This window comes from Bidens hawaiensis, unplaced genomic scaffold, assembly GCF_021521415.1.
Source record: "Bidens hawaiensis isolate Kalapana, Puna unplaced genomic scaffold, B.hawaiensis_p1.1 tig00023043_1, whole genome shotgun sequence".
Lineage (NCBI taxonomy): Eukaryota > Viridiplantae > Streptophyta > Magnoliopsida > Asterales > Asteraceae > Bidens > Bidens hawaiensis.
Window position 1 is genome coordinate 201036 of NW_027493599.1, and position 16941 is coordinate 217976.

General features: G+C 36.3%; 2 protein-coding genes across 2 annotated transcripts; one reads left to right on the plus strand and one right to left on the minus strand.

The window, feature by feature from the left end:
• The first annotated feature begins 237 nt into the window (after positions 1–237).
• Positions 238–3673, plus strand: LOC143566736 (uncharacterized). The gene is made up of 3 exons (XM_077053354.1): positions 238–706; positions 1504–2178; positions 2760–3673. Exons 1-3 carry the CDS (start codon positions 247–249, stop codon positions 3542–3544), a joined length of 1920 nt encoding a protein of 639 aa, XP_076909469.1. The 5' UTR covers positions 238–246; the 3' UTR covers positions 3545–3673.
• Positions 3674–6498: 2825 nt separating this feature from the next.
• Positions 6499–11039, minus strand: LOC143566737 (PHD finger protein At1g33420-like). The gene is made up of 5 exons (XM_077053355.1): positions 10510–11039; positions 9523–9649; positions 9132–9347; positions 8004–8621; positions 6499–7466 (listed from the first exon to the last, which is right to left on the minus strand). Exons 1-5 carry the CDS (start codon positions 10817–10819, stop codon positions 6680–6682), a joined length of 2058 nt encoding a protein of 685 aa, XP_076909470.1. The 5' UTR covers positions 10820–11039; the 3' UTR covers positions 6499–6679.
• Positions 11040–16941: the final 5902 nt, after the last annotated feature.

Consider the following 16941-nt stretch of genomic DNA (forward strand, 5'->3'; position numbering starts at 1 on the left):
TCTGGTTAAACCCGTGATATCGTGTCGTGTTAACAAATCTGTGTCATAAATTAACACCCCTAATTTGGGCCGAAGATTATACACCCCTAAATTCGAATCCAAACACAACCAAATTTTTTTATTATAATGGGCCTTGTTGGTCTTTCCTAAAACATGATACGTGGGGCTTACGCTACTAGTAGCGTTAGGGTATTATTAAATGGATTCGTCAAAATTACGTGTCCGTCACTTCCAACGGACGCCTCCATGACTCACCACTCTCCCATCTCCTCACCGGAAACCACCGACGACGACGACGACCACAACCCACTTCTGACCTTCACCGAGAACTCATCCGCCACCTACCGCACCTCCCAAAACCCCTGCCTCGACTTCTTCTTCCATGTCGTCCCCGACACCTCACCCGGCACCATAACCCACCACCTCACTCTGGCCTGGGCCCACAACCCACTCACCACGCTCAAGCTCATCTGCAACCTCAGAGGCGTACGAGGAACCGGCAAGTCCGATAGACAGAGCTTTTACACGTCAGCCATCTGGGTCCATGAGCATCATCCGAAGACGCTGGCGTGTAATATTCCGGTGTTGGTTGAGTTTGGGTACTTTAAGGACTTGGTGGAGATTCTGTATAGGTTGATCGAAGGTGCTGAAGTGCGATCGGTTGCGAAAGAGGAGTGGGTTGAGAAGAAATGGAGGAAAGGGAAAGGTATGGGTTAAAAGTGATCGGGTTTGAAAGTGTAGGGGTTGTTGATTTAAATAGGATTACTTGTTGGTTAAGTTTCTTAGATTTTATACAAGGGTTAATGACCAAAATGTCCGTTTGACCGGTTAGTGGCAATGAGAGTAACTTGATGTCCATTTGATCAATTAATTCCCAAAATTAGGGTACCGATCACTTTTAAATCATTACTCTACGGTATTTTTAACCAAGTATTTTCTCCCACGTGTCAAGAAAACCCGTTGGTTTGCTAGTTTCTTTTATTATTATTATTATTTTAGGCGTGCTCCTACGGGAATATTTTGGATTCTAATGAAAGTTATTTTTGGCGTCGGGCGAGATTTTTTTTGGTGTCCAATGAGATTTGTTTTAGTTTCCGACAAGATTGTTTTGGCTTTTGACGATTTATTTTTACTTCCGATGAGATTATTTTGGCTTCCACAAGATTATTTTGCCTTTTTTACTTCTGACGGTATTTTTTTTTTGGCTTCCGAGGAGTTTTTTTGGCTTTCAGCAAGATTTTTTGGGTAAGGGGCATAATCTAGTTGGTTAAAAATCCAGTCGAGTAATGATTAATAAGTGATCGGGTCCACGGGTTTTAGGATAGACATTTTGGGAATTGGCTGGTCAAATATAGACATTTTGTCGACATTCACAGTCAAATGGACATTTTGGTCATTTTCCTTTTATATAAAGACATTTATTATTACAAATTAGTAATAATCAATGTTTTAAGTTAATTTTCTTTTCTTGTTTGTTAAGTTTTAGTGTCAATTATCGTTCAGGTATAGAGCGGAAGAGGTATTTCCTTTTGAAGAAGAAGATCAACAATGCCGACAAGGAGACGAAAGCTGCATTAAGAGCAGCAGTACCTCGAGAGAAACGGATTGAAGCAAACAGGGCCCAAATGATGGCAGAGAAAGCGAGAGCCAAAGCTTCAAGGAAACAAAAGGAATCCGCCATGGCTGATAAGGCACGTGACCGATACAATTCAGATCCAGATTACAGGTTTCTCCACGATCAGGTATCGTTGTTCTTTGCAGAACGTTTAAAATCTGATATCGAGTCGTTAAATTCCGGTGATTATACGAAGATTAGTTTAGCTGCAAAGTGGTGTCCTAGTGTTGACTCGTCATACGATAAGGCCATGCTGATTTGTGAGTCGATTGCTAGATTAGTTTACCCGAGGAATTTGGATCCTGAACTTGATGAACTTGATGATGCTAATTATGCATTTAGAGTAAAAAACCTGTTAAGGAAACAAGTTCTTGTTCCTCTTCACAATGCCTTGAAATTACCAGAAGTTTGCATGAGTGCAAAGCAATGGAGCTCGATTTCGTATGATAGAGTTGCATCTGTAGCCATGAAAAACTACACGGATATATTCTTGCATCGGGACAATGAACGATTTCGTGGCTATCTAGAAAACGTGAAGACCGGTGATGCAAAGATCGCTGCAGGTATAGTGTATTGTGTATTATTTGATCAACTATATATATAGATTATAATGTGGATAGTTACAAAGGAAACCTAATCAAATCATATCTTCTAACTATGGTTTGTGTACTAAGCGACGGACATGGACAATTAAACGAACGAGGTTTTCTTGTTCATGTTCGTTTATGTCCATTCATTAACAGTATAAAACCACGGTTCACGAACATAAACGAATGAACATAATTGAACATAGATAAACGATCATAAATGTGCTGAAACTAGTTAAAAGTAATGTGAGGCACAATGTATTAAGTCTAAAAGGTTACCAACCAATACTAAGCTGTAACGGGCCAAAAAAATTAAAATAAATATATATTAACGAACTTAAACAAACGTAAATTAACGGACGTAAACAAATTTAAATGAACGGACGAGACATATTTTCATGTTTGTTTGTTCAACTAGATGAACTTAAATTTGTGTTCATGTCCATCCGTTTAATAAATAAACAACCTCCTGCTGAACGGTTCATGAACTGTTCGTTGAATGTTCAATTCGTTTACAGGCCTAACAATAAATTCTAATAATATATTCTCAATTACAGGAGCATTACTGCCTCACGAAATCATCGGTGGTTTGAAACGGGGGAGCGGGGCATCCATTGTAGCTGAGCTTCAATGGAAAAGAATGGTGGATGATTTACTAAAGAAGGGTAAACTAACAAACTGCATTGCAGTGTGTGACGCATCCGGTAGCATGTCGGGTACACCAATGGAGGTGTCGGTTGCACTCGGTTTATTGGTATCAGAACTCAGTGCCGAGCCATGGAAAGGCCACGTCATCACATTCAGCGAGTCACCCGAAATCCACTTAATCAAAGGGCGTGACCTCCAATCAAAAACAGAGTTCATTCGCAACATGGATTGGGGGATGAACACAAATTTCCAAAAGGTGTTCGATAAAATGCTTGAAGTTGCTGTGAACTCGAAGTTGAGAGAAGATGACATGGTGAAACGGGTGTTCGTGTTTAGCGATATGGAGTTTGATGAAGCTTCTTCGGACCCGTGGGAGACTGATTATGAGGCGATAGTGAGGAAATTTAAGGCGAGCGGGTACGAGAGGGTGCCGGAGATTGTGTTTCGGAATCTGAGAGATTCGGGTTCGACTCCGGTGACTGGTGATCAGAAAGGGGTGGCTTTGCTTAGTGGGTTTTCAAAGAATTTGTTGACTTTGTTTCTTGAAGAAGGTGGGGTGGTCAAACAGGAGGATATGGAGAGTAATAATAATAATAATAAGAGTGGTGGTGGTAATGGTGATTCAAATCCTGAAGATACTATGGAGGCTGCTATATCCGGAGAGCTGTATCAGAAACTAGTTGTGGTTGATTGATGAATCTTTAGTTCTAAGATTGCCGTTTAAAACATAGGTTTATTGTGACATGAGTTGCATCTAGTGCAAGTATTTTGGTCTGGATATGTTTTTATTTTATTGTTTAAAGGTATAAAGTTTTCCTACCGAAATTTATATCTTAAATGTGAGAAAAGGTGAAACTATAAAAATTAGTCTAAGGTATGTTTTTATATATTGAATTTACGTGAATTTACCTTTGTTCTTCATATTCCCCGGAGAATAAAAAAAGTTTGATCTTTACATAGGTCCACCCTTTATCATCAACACATCCTTAATATTCATTTTCCAAAGATATTATTTCTTTGCTAATTGTATAGACAATTAGTTTTTTTTCCCAACGTACAACGAGTAAAACCCAAAAGTCGGATTATGATTCGATTCTTGTGACATTAACAAACAATTTAATGCTTTCAACAGTTGGAATTTGTTGAAACACTTCAATTGATAGATGGTTGATAACTTAAATTCGTTTATATAAATAAACAAACTAATCTTAAACCCTTCTCTTCACACCCACATAATCTATCTGATCTTCGTTTAACTCACAACATGTCTGTCTCTTTCAAAATGAAGCCACTTGCAAGCAATCACATAATACTGGAGGTAACAACAAACCCTCTAGCTTTCTACGAATTGAGTACAAAAATTCATTACAAGGATAATACATGTGTTCAAGATCACTCTATTACACCTAATATGATAGGCAAGTACCAAAGCCATAAAAAATCTGTTCAAAATTTTAATATTGGAAAGACTAGCGTCCGTATTGCAAACAATTACGGTGATGTTTTCAAATTTTGTATAAAAAGCTCGGCGGCTAATATCGATGATCTGAAACTGGTTTTATCAGACAATCATCGTAGCTTGGAGCTGCTGATTTGGGTTAGTTCCGAACCGGAGGGAAGCTCGGGCTCTTCTTCCGAAACTAGTGACGATGATTTTGCTATTGATATGCTTTGTAATTGCTCTTGTGTTTTGTATTTTGAACTTTGCTTCTACACTTCTACTAGTGTAACAAGTAATGATTAGATTTTGTTTAATACTCTTTTGTTGCAACAAAATACAAGAAATATATAGTTGCATCAACCGTAACATATAAAAACTCGCACATTGCGGCAGTGACGGCCCAAGGTTTTTAGAGGCCTCAATTTAACACTCAAGTTGGGGGCTTTTTTTTGAACTTTTTTAATATAAAACTTCCTCCTTTTTCCGGGCTTGGGACCGGCAATAATAAACCAAAACGTTTATAGTTGGCGGAGTTAAATTTCTTTTCTTTAAATTAAATTGTGTCAGTGGAAAATAATGATTGCATGAAATTTATTTTTTTAGCTTTCTTCGATGCAAGTTGTTTAATGAAATAATCATAATCAATTTTTGCCAAAAAGTATTTCTTAATCGACAAAAGAGCTAAACCACAGTAATCATTAAAAAACAAACAAAATAGACAACAAATGCAGCTCAAAAAACAGCAGACAATTGGCCAAGTAAATAAAAAAAAAAGCAATATGCTTTTGCTATGAACATACTTTGACTCCAAATAATACCAAACCACAGAGACCTCATGTATGACTCATAAATAAATAAATTTTACAACTATTTATTTGCATGTGTGAGTCATATTGAAAAATACTTCAGTAGCCAACAAAACTTAAACAACCAATTACGTCTATGAGTTATGTAAAATAAACATATACCATAAGTGTATACTATTTGACTATTGTATCTTTAAATAATAACAAATGAATATAATCACAATCATAGTTCATCAAATCAATAATCCAGAAACTAATCGAAGATTCTAATCATTTTAATTTGATACTAACATTGTCCAAACTGCCATCGAAGAAGACATCGGCTTTAGACTGTAGACAGACTATAGAGAGAAAGAGATCATCGGAGAGCAAGAGACAACCACAGCCATATATATAGCTTCGCGGACATGGCCGTTGTTAGGCTCTTTAAACATCAAGGTGAGAAATTAGGGTTCATGGAGTCAAATAGAAAAATCCGTGTCGTTGTATATACTGGAATGAAGCTCTCTCTTTCTAGCACCTTCTCTCTCTATCTATGGTCTGAAGAAACAAACAAATGTGGTGGACACGTGACCACACACAACAATATCATGCTTCTCAATGTTGTACCAACTCTTTAGATACTTGTACGTTTTTGCTACAGTGAAACCTATGACCGAATGCATTTTAATTATATATAATCATAACAATAGTCGATACATATCATATGTTTAATGATTTTTTACTCATTTTTGTTAGAAAATTTAGTGAATGCAAGTTTTATTAAATTTTGAACACAACCAATCATATGAATTATCTGTTACGTAGTTGGTTTACAATCTCATCTATAAGAATTTTACAACGAGCAACGAAGCGTCAAAATAAAAATTAAGATGAATAAGATATTTATTTCAAAATAACATGTTTAAGAAAATGTCATAAATGATTGTTTCTCACTTTCTCATAAGTCATAAAGGTTAAAAATGCATGTTTAAAAAGAAATGTCATAAATTGACTGGAAGGTTGTTTCTCAAAAATGGATGAGCAACCGGGATCAAGGTTAAGGTTATAAACCGATTTAGAAGGAAGAATGTGTGAACCTATCAACCCTATTCGATCTGGATTATAAACCAGTTAAGGGGAAAAAATACTGCTTTGAGGCTTAGAAGTTTGTTCTTTATTCCGAAATTCGATTGATTGAACGAGAACGTTTTATAATCGGTTTAGGGAAAAAGAAAGCTAGTTTCGAAATGGGAATGTTTCTTTAACTGCTGCTATACAAACGGGTCGGGCCAATTTGAAAACCAGTTTTGGGTTGTTATTGTTATAACTCATAGGGCTGCTGGCTAAAAACCCTCCGTTTATAATTTTACATTGCAGATATTAAAAGAAATTCAAAATGAACGAGTTTTTTTCTTTTTTTCATTTCTGTTCTTATACATTAGATAAACAAAGTACCTTAATCTAGAGAACCATCACATATCTAAATATTTACATCATTCTGGTCCACATTAGACAAGCAACCCCCTACACAAAAAAACCTAATGCAACTCTAAAAACACCAAAATAATTTACAAAAATATTTACCAAGGCAACAAAAAAATCAGCCACTGAAACACATCAAACCACCACCCCCAACCACATCCTCCACATCACCAACACCATCGGCCACCATATCGCCACTACCGTCACAATTACAACAAACAAAATTCACAGTCTCCAAACTAGTGTCCGGAATACCAACACACCGAGTGTGTTGCCATACACCACACATGTCACACGCCAACATCCTCTCGCCATCATCATCTTTGGCTCCGCAACAACAATCCAAAGTCCATGTTTCCTCCCCTCGTTCCATCCTAAACCGACTCAACCCCCCACCTTTCCCCAAACACTTCCCGACAACATTGACCACCGTCTCATTCTTTGACCCGATCAGAAGCTTGATTTGGGTGGACTCGTCTACACCTCTGTATCCAACAAGTTCTTCCGCTTGAAACCGTCTAAAAATCAAATAAACTTCTTGAAACGCTTTCGATGCTTCAGCTTTAAGGTCACCAACAGTGGCGTTAACGGGAAGAATTATGTGTTCGGGAGGCGGGTTTATATTAGGTTCTTCGATGAGTTCGGGTTTACACGAGAGTATTAGGGAATCAGGGTTTGATTTTGTGAACGAGTTTTCAGGGTGGTAATTTTTTACAAAATGTTTGCAATCGAGGATTTTGATGGCTGAATCTACGGCTGCGTCCCTCTTTGTGAAAGGTATATGGTTTACCATAAACTGTGGATGGAGTAACGCTTCGTATAAGTATTTTAGATCTCGGATTAAATTATTTTCAGATAGGCTGCTTGCAATTGAGCAGTTGTTGGTGTGGCCACCCGGTTCAATCCTGCAATAGTGAGAAAATTGTTCTGTTTTAGAAAGACCACATATGACAAACAGCGAGTGACATTTACCAAAACATGAGGGTTGTAAACGAGCCAAGCAGAGCCCACCTCCAGTTCTTTTATTTAAACAAGCTGAAATGTTAAGCTCAAGATCGACTCATGGGTTTTGTTTTTTTGTTTTTAATTTCAATGTATTTATGTGTTACACATACTGATCTATTGTAGAAACTAAAAATTAAATTTGTAGCATACACATAATGCAAAATATATGAACTACTTAATTTATAACTTAATATAATATATTAAAATTTGAGTTATAATTGTTTAAAACTAAAACAAACCAGCAAACAAGCGTGCCATGAGCCTAATCAACCTTGGCTCAGGCTCAACTCGTTTAACAAGTCGATTTCGAGCAAGACATGAGTTTTTTGAACAACATTAGTACACTACCCATAAACACTTGAGTTAATGAACTAAACGGAATCATGAAAATTGAATTATTTATTAAAATCAATTAAAAAAAATAACTGAAGCATTACCTGTATTCAAGAGCACCAGAATCCGGATTAGACCTGGCATTAACCACCATACCAACAGCTGCTTGTTTCCCTTTAAGCTCCTTAAGACAATAATCCAAAAGCTCAGGCTGACCCACCCTGCAAACTGCCCCACGCAAAGACCGCCAGCTCACCCACGAAGACCCACTAACCGCCTTCAAAACTTTAAGCATCGCTTCCTCAACACGAACAACATCACTCATATTCCAAGCACACAACACCCTTGAATCACCTGACTTAACCTTTCTAACAGTCCCATAATCCCCCAATGTCCCGCTTTTATCACCATCATGCAATAAATTAGTTATAAATTGAAACAAATCCCTAACAGTTACAAGCTCTTGATCCGACATAGACCGGTAAAAGTCAAGCAAATCATGAAGATGCGTTCTGGGTTTACGCCCTTGCGAAGACAAAAAGGATAAAGGCGTGTTTGCTAGATTTTCAATTGCATTATTATAGGCTTCATGAGTAATACCATAACTTCCACCACCAAATTCATATCCCCAATCAGCATACCACGGATGACCCTTAACAACCGAGTGAAGTAACCGAAACTCCAAACCGTGTTTCTTTGATACATCCATAACGCTGACTTGTCTGCTCACAAATATTAAAACAGAAATTCATTAGCCATTAGAACAAGGCACAGATGGTGAGTAACAGGTCAAACAAATCAGAGTCTTTGAACGCAGTTTCTTGCAACGAGTTGTAAAGAATTGTTTGCGTTATGGTTGACTTCCAACCCATTTGACTTATTTTTTTTAGCTATCTTTGATTATAGGGATAATGTATGATGAAGGCACACGAATGTTTCACTAAAATCAATTTTAAGCATAACATTTTGAACGAAGAAAAAACAAACCATATTTTATATTCTTTTACTTTTAAAAAAAACAACATTACACCTTCAGCCTGAACAATAATTTGTATTCTAATAAAGATCGAGTCGTGATGCAAGTAGTTTTACTTATAAGAGTGGTCTTAATAAAATAAATAGGCTTGTAAATAAACGGAAACAATTGAACACAAACTATTAAACAAACAAGATTCCGTTGCTAATGCACATAACTAAGAAAATGAACATGCTCGTAAAGGAGAAAACCTTACCTGACTCCAAGAACCTTGCAAAGGCGGTCCCAGAAGTCCATGATATGGCGACCCGAAAGGACCTGGGACCCGCCTTCTCTGCCATTGACTCTGAGAATGTGACCATAACCGTTTGTATGAACAACAGCATGTAAAAGATGACTATTATCATCCAGCTGGTTATACATCCAGTCCTCAACATCTTCAGTAGTCAACACATGGTTACATGACTTGCACCTGCAAAAGTTTAAAATCAACAATTAATGAATTAAAGATTCAAAGTAAATGCTCGGCATCAAATACATTAATCTATTTATAAAATAGATATGGATGTGAACTTATATGCAACTTAACACTAGTATTCTTTCCAAAACATATAAATTTGTATTTTTAGGTAAATTTGAGGGCAGACCTTGAGTCAGACAAATGGACAAAAGCACCACAACCAGCGCATGGCTTGTTGTAGCCACCAATGGAAGCACCATCAGCCTTTATTATGAAATGGTACCTCTTTCCACATACTGGGTTCCCGCTCCAGCCTTCATATATGAAGTATAATTAAATATTATCTTAAAAATCTTAAAAATTATTTTTTTCATCCAAAATACTCTCTTAAGGCCTAAACTAAAAATCCAAACATAACATAAACAAGACCCAAAAAAACAGATGTAGGATACCCACACACAAATTATATCACATCTGAGCCATAACGAGTTGACAAATAAACTGAAATCATTTAGAAAAACATAACCATTTCAAGAAATTGAAAAATGCATACAACAGCAGCATACAAATATAAACTACATAGTGAATAATGAGCTAAACTAAACCAGCAAGATAATATCCACAAATCTCAAAAACTTTAAATCAAAAGACTAAACTTGGTATTCAAATAACAAGTCTTTAACTCATGACAATGAACCAAAAAACAAAAAATAAATCTTATAAGTTAACTTGAAATTCATAAAAGTATTAACAATAGATAATAATAAAAAAAATTAGATATTTTTAAGTGAATCAAAAAATATCAATGTAAATCTGTTTAATAGTGACTGATATGACACGTAGCACATAAACAGGACCACGAATGTCGCTGATGCAACCTGCCATGATACAACTGGCCCCACTCCTCTTTGTTATTATTAATTATTTTATTTCTAAATTATTATTATTTATTAATTATTAATTAAATTAGATAAGATTACCTCTTAATCTGAATGATCTACCATTATATAAGTACTTCCTAGATCTACAAATCACAATTATTAATTTATCATTATTATTATTATTATATTATTATTAATTATCCACCAAACTTCCCGCCAAGCCAGCTGGCAAAGGTATGGATAATTCTAGAAACACAACCCGACGCATTAACCGACTCACTGAGTCAACTCACCAACAACTCGACACTGCTCGCAATAAACCGACCTAGATCTGACCACATCTTCCTCAACGACATCCAAACACACACTCACGTCACCACTATCTTCATCACCACCAACCCTAAACAGCATCTGCCACGTCAACAGGTACGGTATAAGCGACGACGGCGGCGGCATCAGCGCGTGCCGGAGCAAAAACTCCCTCACGGTGGCCCTGAAAGGCCCGGCCGCCGTGCGTTCGCCGGACGGGAACGTCAAAAAGTCGTTTAAATCGGCGGTTACGCGCGTTTTCATCCGTTTTAACGGACGGCCGTTGACAACCATGGTTGTATGGTGATGAATTGAACGGGTATTGGTCGATTGGAATCGGATATTGGAGATTTGAGGGTGATTGGAAAATTAGGGTTAGGGTTTGGAGATTTGGGGGTTTTGATTTGATTGGATTTAATTTAAGGGGTGTGTTTGGGTGAGAGTCGGTTTCGGGTGGAGAGAGAGAGTCAAAGGGTATGAAAAAGATATTATTTATGGGATGGTTTGAATCTATCCGGTTATTTATATTTATAGTGTTTATAATAATATATATTTATGGTAATTTGTAATTTAATTGGATTGGTAATTGGAAATTAGATTTTGAGTTTATGGCTTAATGGTTAAGTTTAATTGGATTGTTTATTTTGAATTGAATTATTTTCGGGATTAAGTTATTGGATGGTTTTTAAATTAAGTTTCCAGCTAAAAGGTCGGATGTGAATCAAATCTTTTTATTTATTTATTGATTTATTTCTATTTATATTTTAGAAATTGTTTTGGTATTTAATTTTTTTTTTATTTAGAAGAGTTAAATATGATCAACAGCTTTTGCAGAGTTGGGGGCGGTAAACACTGCGTCGGGGCGGTGTATGGTTACCGGTGGAATGCTTGGATGGTGGGGGCAGCAAGAGTGTTGTCCGGCGTGGAGGAGAGGTGAAGGCCATACCGCCCCTAGACGGTAACCACAACGACCGGTCTAATGGATTGTTGTAAATTTTAAGATTGTTGAAAGGGAAATTCACCAAAATATTATTTGATCAAAATACTTATGGTTAGATTTTAATGTTGTGAATGTTGATCAAATAAACCATTCAGATCTTGACATGTGGCACAAATAGATGTCGAACGCATAATAAGCCAATGCGTATAAAAGGGAGAAACGAACCACTAAAAATGCTTCACATATGCAACATAATGGAAATTTAAAACTAGTGGGAAAATTACGTCAACAACTCAATTCCTACCCCCGTAAACTAAATGCACGATACGTCAACTGTGTCTCATGAGTGATCACAATATGTCGAGGCTCATTCCCTCCACTAAAAGTGCACAATACGTTGAAGTGGTAACGTGATCATTCAATATAAAACATCTGGGTAATCACTATATGCGTGTTCTTAATAGTCCTTTTGTGTCGTCGACTTTTTATGTACTCGATGCCTATTGGTGCAAGGTGTCAACATCTTAATGCTTTATTTGATTAATGTTTATAAGTTATAACCAAAATGTCAATGATCATTTTATTAATTACTTAAGAATAGATTACATTTTTCATCCCTGTAAATTGTTCAAAATTATTATTTCAATCAAAAAGTTAAAATCACAATTTTTCATTTTGGTTGCAAATAGTTACAAGCCACTAACAATGTTAAAATTATCATGTTAAATGAAATGATATTTTGGTCAATTGGGCACAAGTTTATATATTAGCATGTACAACATGCACTTGATGCCTAACAAAACCTGTTGTGTGGCTGTCGTTGGACAAATTACAAACGTAACCGGCATCGAATGCGTATCTGGCATAAGACGTGTTACCAGCGTAACTGACAGAGCGCGTATACGACGTCAAAAGTGCTAGTAGTATAACCAGCGAACCAGTGATGAACTCAAAACAAGCACTTATCAGCGTAACCGTCGCCGAATAGGAAATGTTTAAAAAACCCTTTAATAAACGTAAGAGTAAAATAAGTATTGTATAACTTATTTTTAATAAAATGAATAAATATGTAATATATATGTTAATGTTTTATGAAAGGAAAATACATAATTGATTTTTTTGGCTTGAATTATATAATTGATGGTTTAGGAAAAGGAAATATGTAAATATCCCTAAAAAGGAAATAAACAAACTCTCCCTCCCCTTCATTTTCCTCTCTGTCATTGTTTTAAAAACTTGTTCAAAGTGACCTGTATTACTGCTTGAAGTAGTTACCGAAGACATCACCGGTACAATAGAGATTGGTCTTGTAAGGGTACCGGTTTAGTTTTTGAACAGTCAATAAATTTTGAGTACCCACGCATATCGATGAATAGGTTTATATCCATGTTCAATTTTGAGATTTAAACTCCTAATTATAACTAAGTGTCCCAAACTCCAAAATGGCTTTTCAATTTTCATTGTTCAATTGAAGCTCCATCATTCAAACATGTAGATCATAATGTTGATACTGATAACATGTTTGGTCAGGAAGAGCATGAACCAACTTCTCGAACACAAGTTTGCTTGTTATATATGTTACTTATCTGACGTAATTTTAGTATATTGTGATTATTAGTAACTAAAACTTCTTATTTTATATTGTAGGAAGTAAAAATAGTTATGGTCTTGTTGTTGGGATGACGATGATAATGAGTGTTGTATCTTAAGAGATCGTGAACTTGATGTATTCAAGACTCCAATGTCATAAATATACTGCGAACTTTGTTGAAAATTGATTTTTGATTAGAAAAATATGTAGTTTTGGATTTATTTTTGATCTAAAATTGTATTTTTATGGATTTATAGGGTTGACTAGTCAACTCGGTTGAACCACCCGACACAAACGACTGGACCATTTATTAACCCGAGCCGATACGATATAAAAACCGTTTTAAAACATTGTTGTTGCTGAAACACATCTCCTAACTAGTCTTACCATGCAAATGTCCATCTACACCACTCCTTTCCTATTCCCTACACCATAACCTCCGCACCCACACCAAAGGCATCGTTCAGCTCCGCCAGATCTGGGTTCCAATCGACTGATGACAATGAGGATCTTTCGCCATGAATCATCAGCCCATCATTCACCGCTATCAGAAACTCATAATTGTAGTGAAAACATGTTGCCATGAAGCATCGTCGTCACTTCATCTCCCACACTTCAGGGGCTTTTCTTCCTTTTGTCAGTAGAACTATCGTCGCCCCTTCAAAACCCAATTTGATTGTGATTAAGGACATGATTTCATCTCCTTATATCTCTCTCAATTTATCCATTTGATTTGGTGTAAGGCCCCGACACCGGTGCCTCACATTTGGGTGTTGGATTTACTCATCAACATAGTTCTAATCATCAAAGTTAATAAAAACATTCGCGGAATATAAAACTTTCACAAACATTACATATTAAATCTTAACTTGTCTTAAAACATTCCTGTTTTTCAAAACAAGAACATTTAAATATAAAACTTTATCAGTCTTCAGATGCCAGACCCTTATTCTTCTGCCATGTGTCCCCGCTCAAGCCAGCTGTCTCACTCTACTTACATGCGTGCATACTAAAAGTCAGCTACGCTGAGTGAGTTCTAGTTAATCAGGCAACATACAATTCGTTCTCATACATCTTTACACGTATCCGAAGACACGTATTAATTATGTAACTCTGTATAATTATCCATAAGAGGAACGTCACATAATATCAAATAAGGGAATCAGTACTACTACCCGTACTGTATATGTTTTCCATAGAAGGAAAAATCTGTATATATTATCCATAGAAGGAACACTCTATATATTATCCATAGACGGAACACTATACTATCCATAGAAGGAACACTATACTTTCCATAGAAGGAACACTATACTTTCCATAGAAGGAACACTATACTATCCATAGAAGGAACTCTATATATTATCCATATAAGGTACACTATCTATAAGTTATTATTTAATATCCATGTAAGGAGCTAATCACTTCCCTTGGCGATACGTGCAATATCCGAAGATCGTTCACGTACTGACAAGCATTTCATTCTCATTCAAGTCATATATAGATAACATATAAATCATACATGGCATACACTTACCATTAAAGGTAAGTGTATTAACTATCACATCGAGTATGCACACAGCCTCGAAAAACATAACAAAGAATGGGGCTAGAAACTCACCTGATTGTGGTTACGTTCACTGTTAATGGTTGTCCTTCTCTTTAGCTGTGCGCGACTAACTGTATAACAATTATACGTATCAATTAACTATCACTACTCATATCGTCCTTCTACTTTAGTTATTACCCACAACAAACGGGGGTCCGGGGGCAGCGCCCCAGGCATCGGGGTTCTAGGAGCGGCAGCCCCTAGCAGGGTCCAAGGGGCAGAGCCCCTGGCTGGGGTCGAGCTGCCGGGTCAGCTTGGAAAAATTTTATTTACATTAACTGTCTTAACAGACATTTTTTCTTTCAACAAAAAAAAATAAAAAAATTAACTGTCTTAACACATTTTCCATTAGGATTTTAATTTATTTTCAAATTCCTTAACTCATTCTTCATAACGAATTAAGTCTGGTTCGCTATCGGATTCGTTACCGAACTTAAGGTTCGGCGAACTTAAGGTTCAGCGAACTTATCAAGAGGCGAAGTTAATCATTCAGCGAACTTAATCAGTAAGCGAACATATAGGGCGAACTTGATTGGCAAAATTGCTGCGCGCGAACTTAGCTGCAACGAACTTGCTTGCAGTCGAAGTTTTCGCAGCGAGCTGCTGCTGCTGCTAGGGTCAGTTTACCGATCCAAAACATGCGTTTTGCCACCCTTAGTCCGCTCGTTTATGGCTCGGCTTTAGTCCCAGCCATTCCCTAGTCCGATTGCGGCCCAAACTTGACCCGTTTGTAACATAAAGCATGAAACTTTAAGGCTAAACGTTTAATACTAGGTCTAGGGTCATTTTAAATGAGCCGCACCTATTTGCAGGTCCATTAAGTTCGTTTTTAGCATCAAGTTCACAACTTTACGTTTCATTTATACCCGATCTATTCTCGTTCTAAGTTTCACGACTAAACGTTTATAAAAACGCAAACCTTAAGGTAAAAGACATACCTTTACGTGTTCGTTTGGTCTCGATTAGCTAGGTTATGAACTTGAATCTTGTATCTACCTTATGTATTGAAGATTTATCTCTATCGGGCTCGGTTTTGGTCACGGATCTCGCTCCTACCTCTCACGGCCGTATATAAGTAGTGGTGTGTGTGTGTTTTTGAGTGTGTAGAAGATAAGATGGAGAAATGAGGATTTAGGGTTTTAGGGTGGTTTAAGGGGTATTTATATCCCTTAAGGCCCGTTACCCTTAATCCATCTTACTTAATCCAAGTCCATGATCTTTTATTAATCACTAGCTAATATTATTTTACGCTCGTCAACTTAACGAAATGTTTCTTTATTTAATATTATAATATTTGGGATGTTACATTTGGATGCAGTCATTGTAAATATCGTGTTTCAGTGTTGAAAACAGAAATCTTTGTTTGTTAAATGAAATTCTTAATTTCTAAACCAAATTATAAATATTCTATTTTGAGATACATGTGGTGTATTAACTAGTTAAATAAATGTTGGTTAGTGTTTACATTGAAATAGAAGACAAACAGATAACAAGTTACATTGCCAACCTTTTTGAATAGCAAACTGAGTCTTTTGAAAATTACATTTAGAGATATTGTGGTTATAATATTACTATTCATGACTCGTTAGACTCGACTAAGTAGCTCCATAGACAAAGGTGCGAAGAAACGTAAATTATCAAATGCCCATGGTATAAACACATATTGGTTGTTAATGCACGATTTCTTATGCCTGGTCATTTTATATAAAACAGTTTTAACATAGATTAACCCACTATGAAAATACTACTCTCCAAACCCACATACAAATATTATAGTCATTTAACTCTCACCTAAGAGAAAAATTTAATCTCTATCCATGTCAACTTGTCAAGGACCAATTGTTTTACCTTTATGCAAAAGTTTGAACTTGTGGTATAGTTTCCTAAAATTAAAGGTAAAAAATGAAATATAGACAAAACTCATGGACCAATCCACGTAGTATCGTCTTCTTATAAACAATATAACCCTGAGTTGGAATCATAATACAGACAAACAAAAAAAAACGAATTGATATGTCCCTTTCTCGGACAAAGTTTTGGGCTTTGTTGAAAAGGACCTTATATGAAATTTCAATTTCATTTATGTCACTAGTTCAATAATTTAAACCATACACAAAATTAGTGAAGGGGCTACAAAATGAGATGTTTTACATCATGTGACGCCCAGTCAGTAAAATATGAGTTTTTCTTTTATGCATGTAATGGTGTTGTAGCCCTTATATATGTGTACATGTGTGTGTATAAGACACATATGAATATAATAATAATAAAGAAAA

What these genes read in the sequence shown, in the direction of transcription:
- LOC143566736 (XM_077053354.1), top strand. Translation starts at nt 247, where the DNA reads ATGACTCACCACTCTCCCATCTCCTCACCGGAAACCACCGACGACGAC. An exon ending in GAAATGGAGGAAAGGGAAAG is followed by an intron (nt 707 to 1,503) that starts GTATGGGTTAAA and finishes ATTATCGTTCAG; the next exon opens with GTATAGAGCGGAAGAGGTAT. An exon ending in TGATGCAAAGATCGCTGCAG is followed by an intron (nt 2,179 to 2,759) that starts GTATAGTGTATT and finishes TCTCAATTACAG; the next exon opens with GAGCATTACTGCCTCACGAA.
- LOC143566737 (XM_077053355.1), bottom strand. Translation starts at nt 10,819, where the DNA reads ATGGTTGTCAACGGCCGTCCGTTAAAACGGATGAAAACGCGCGTAACC. An exon ending in CGAGCAGTGTCGAGTTGTTG is followed by an intron (nt 9,650 to 10,509) that starts GTGAGTTGACTC and finishes TCATATATGAAG; the next exon opens with GCTGGAGCGGGAACCCAGTA. An exon ending in GTCCATTTGTCTGACTCAAG is followed by an intron (nt 9,348 to 9,522) that starts GTCTGCCCTCAA and finishes AAACTTTTGCAG; the next exon opens with GTGCAAGTCATGTAACCATG.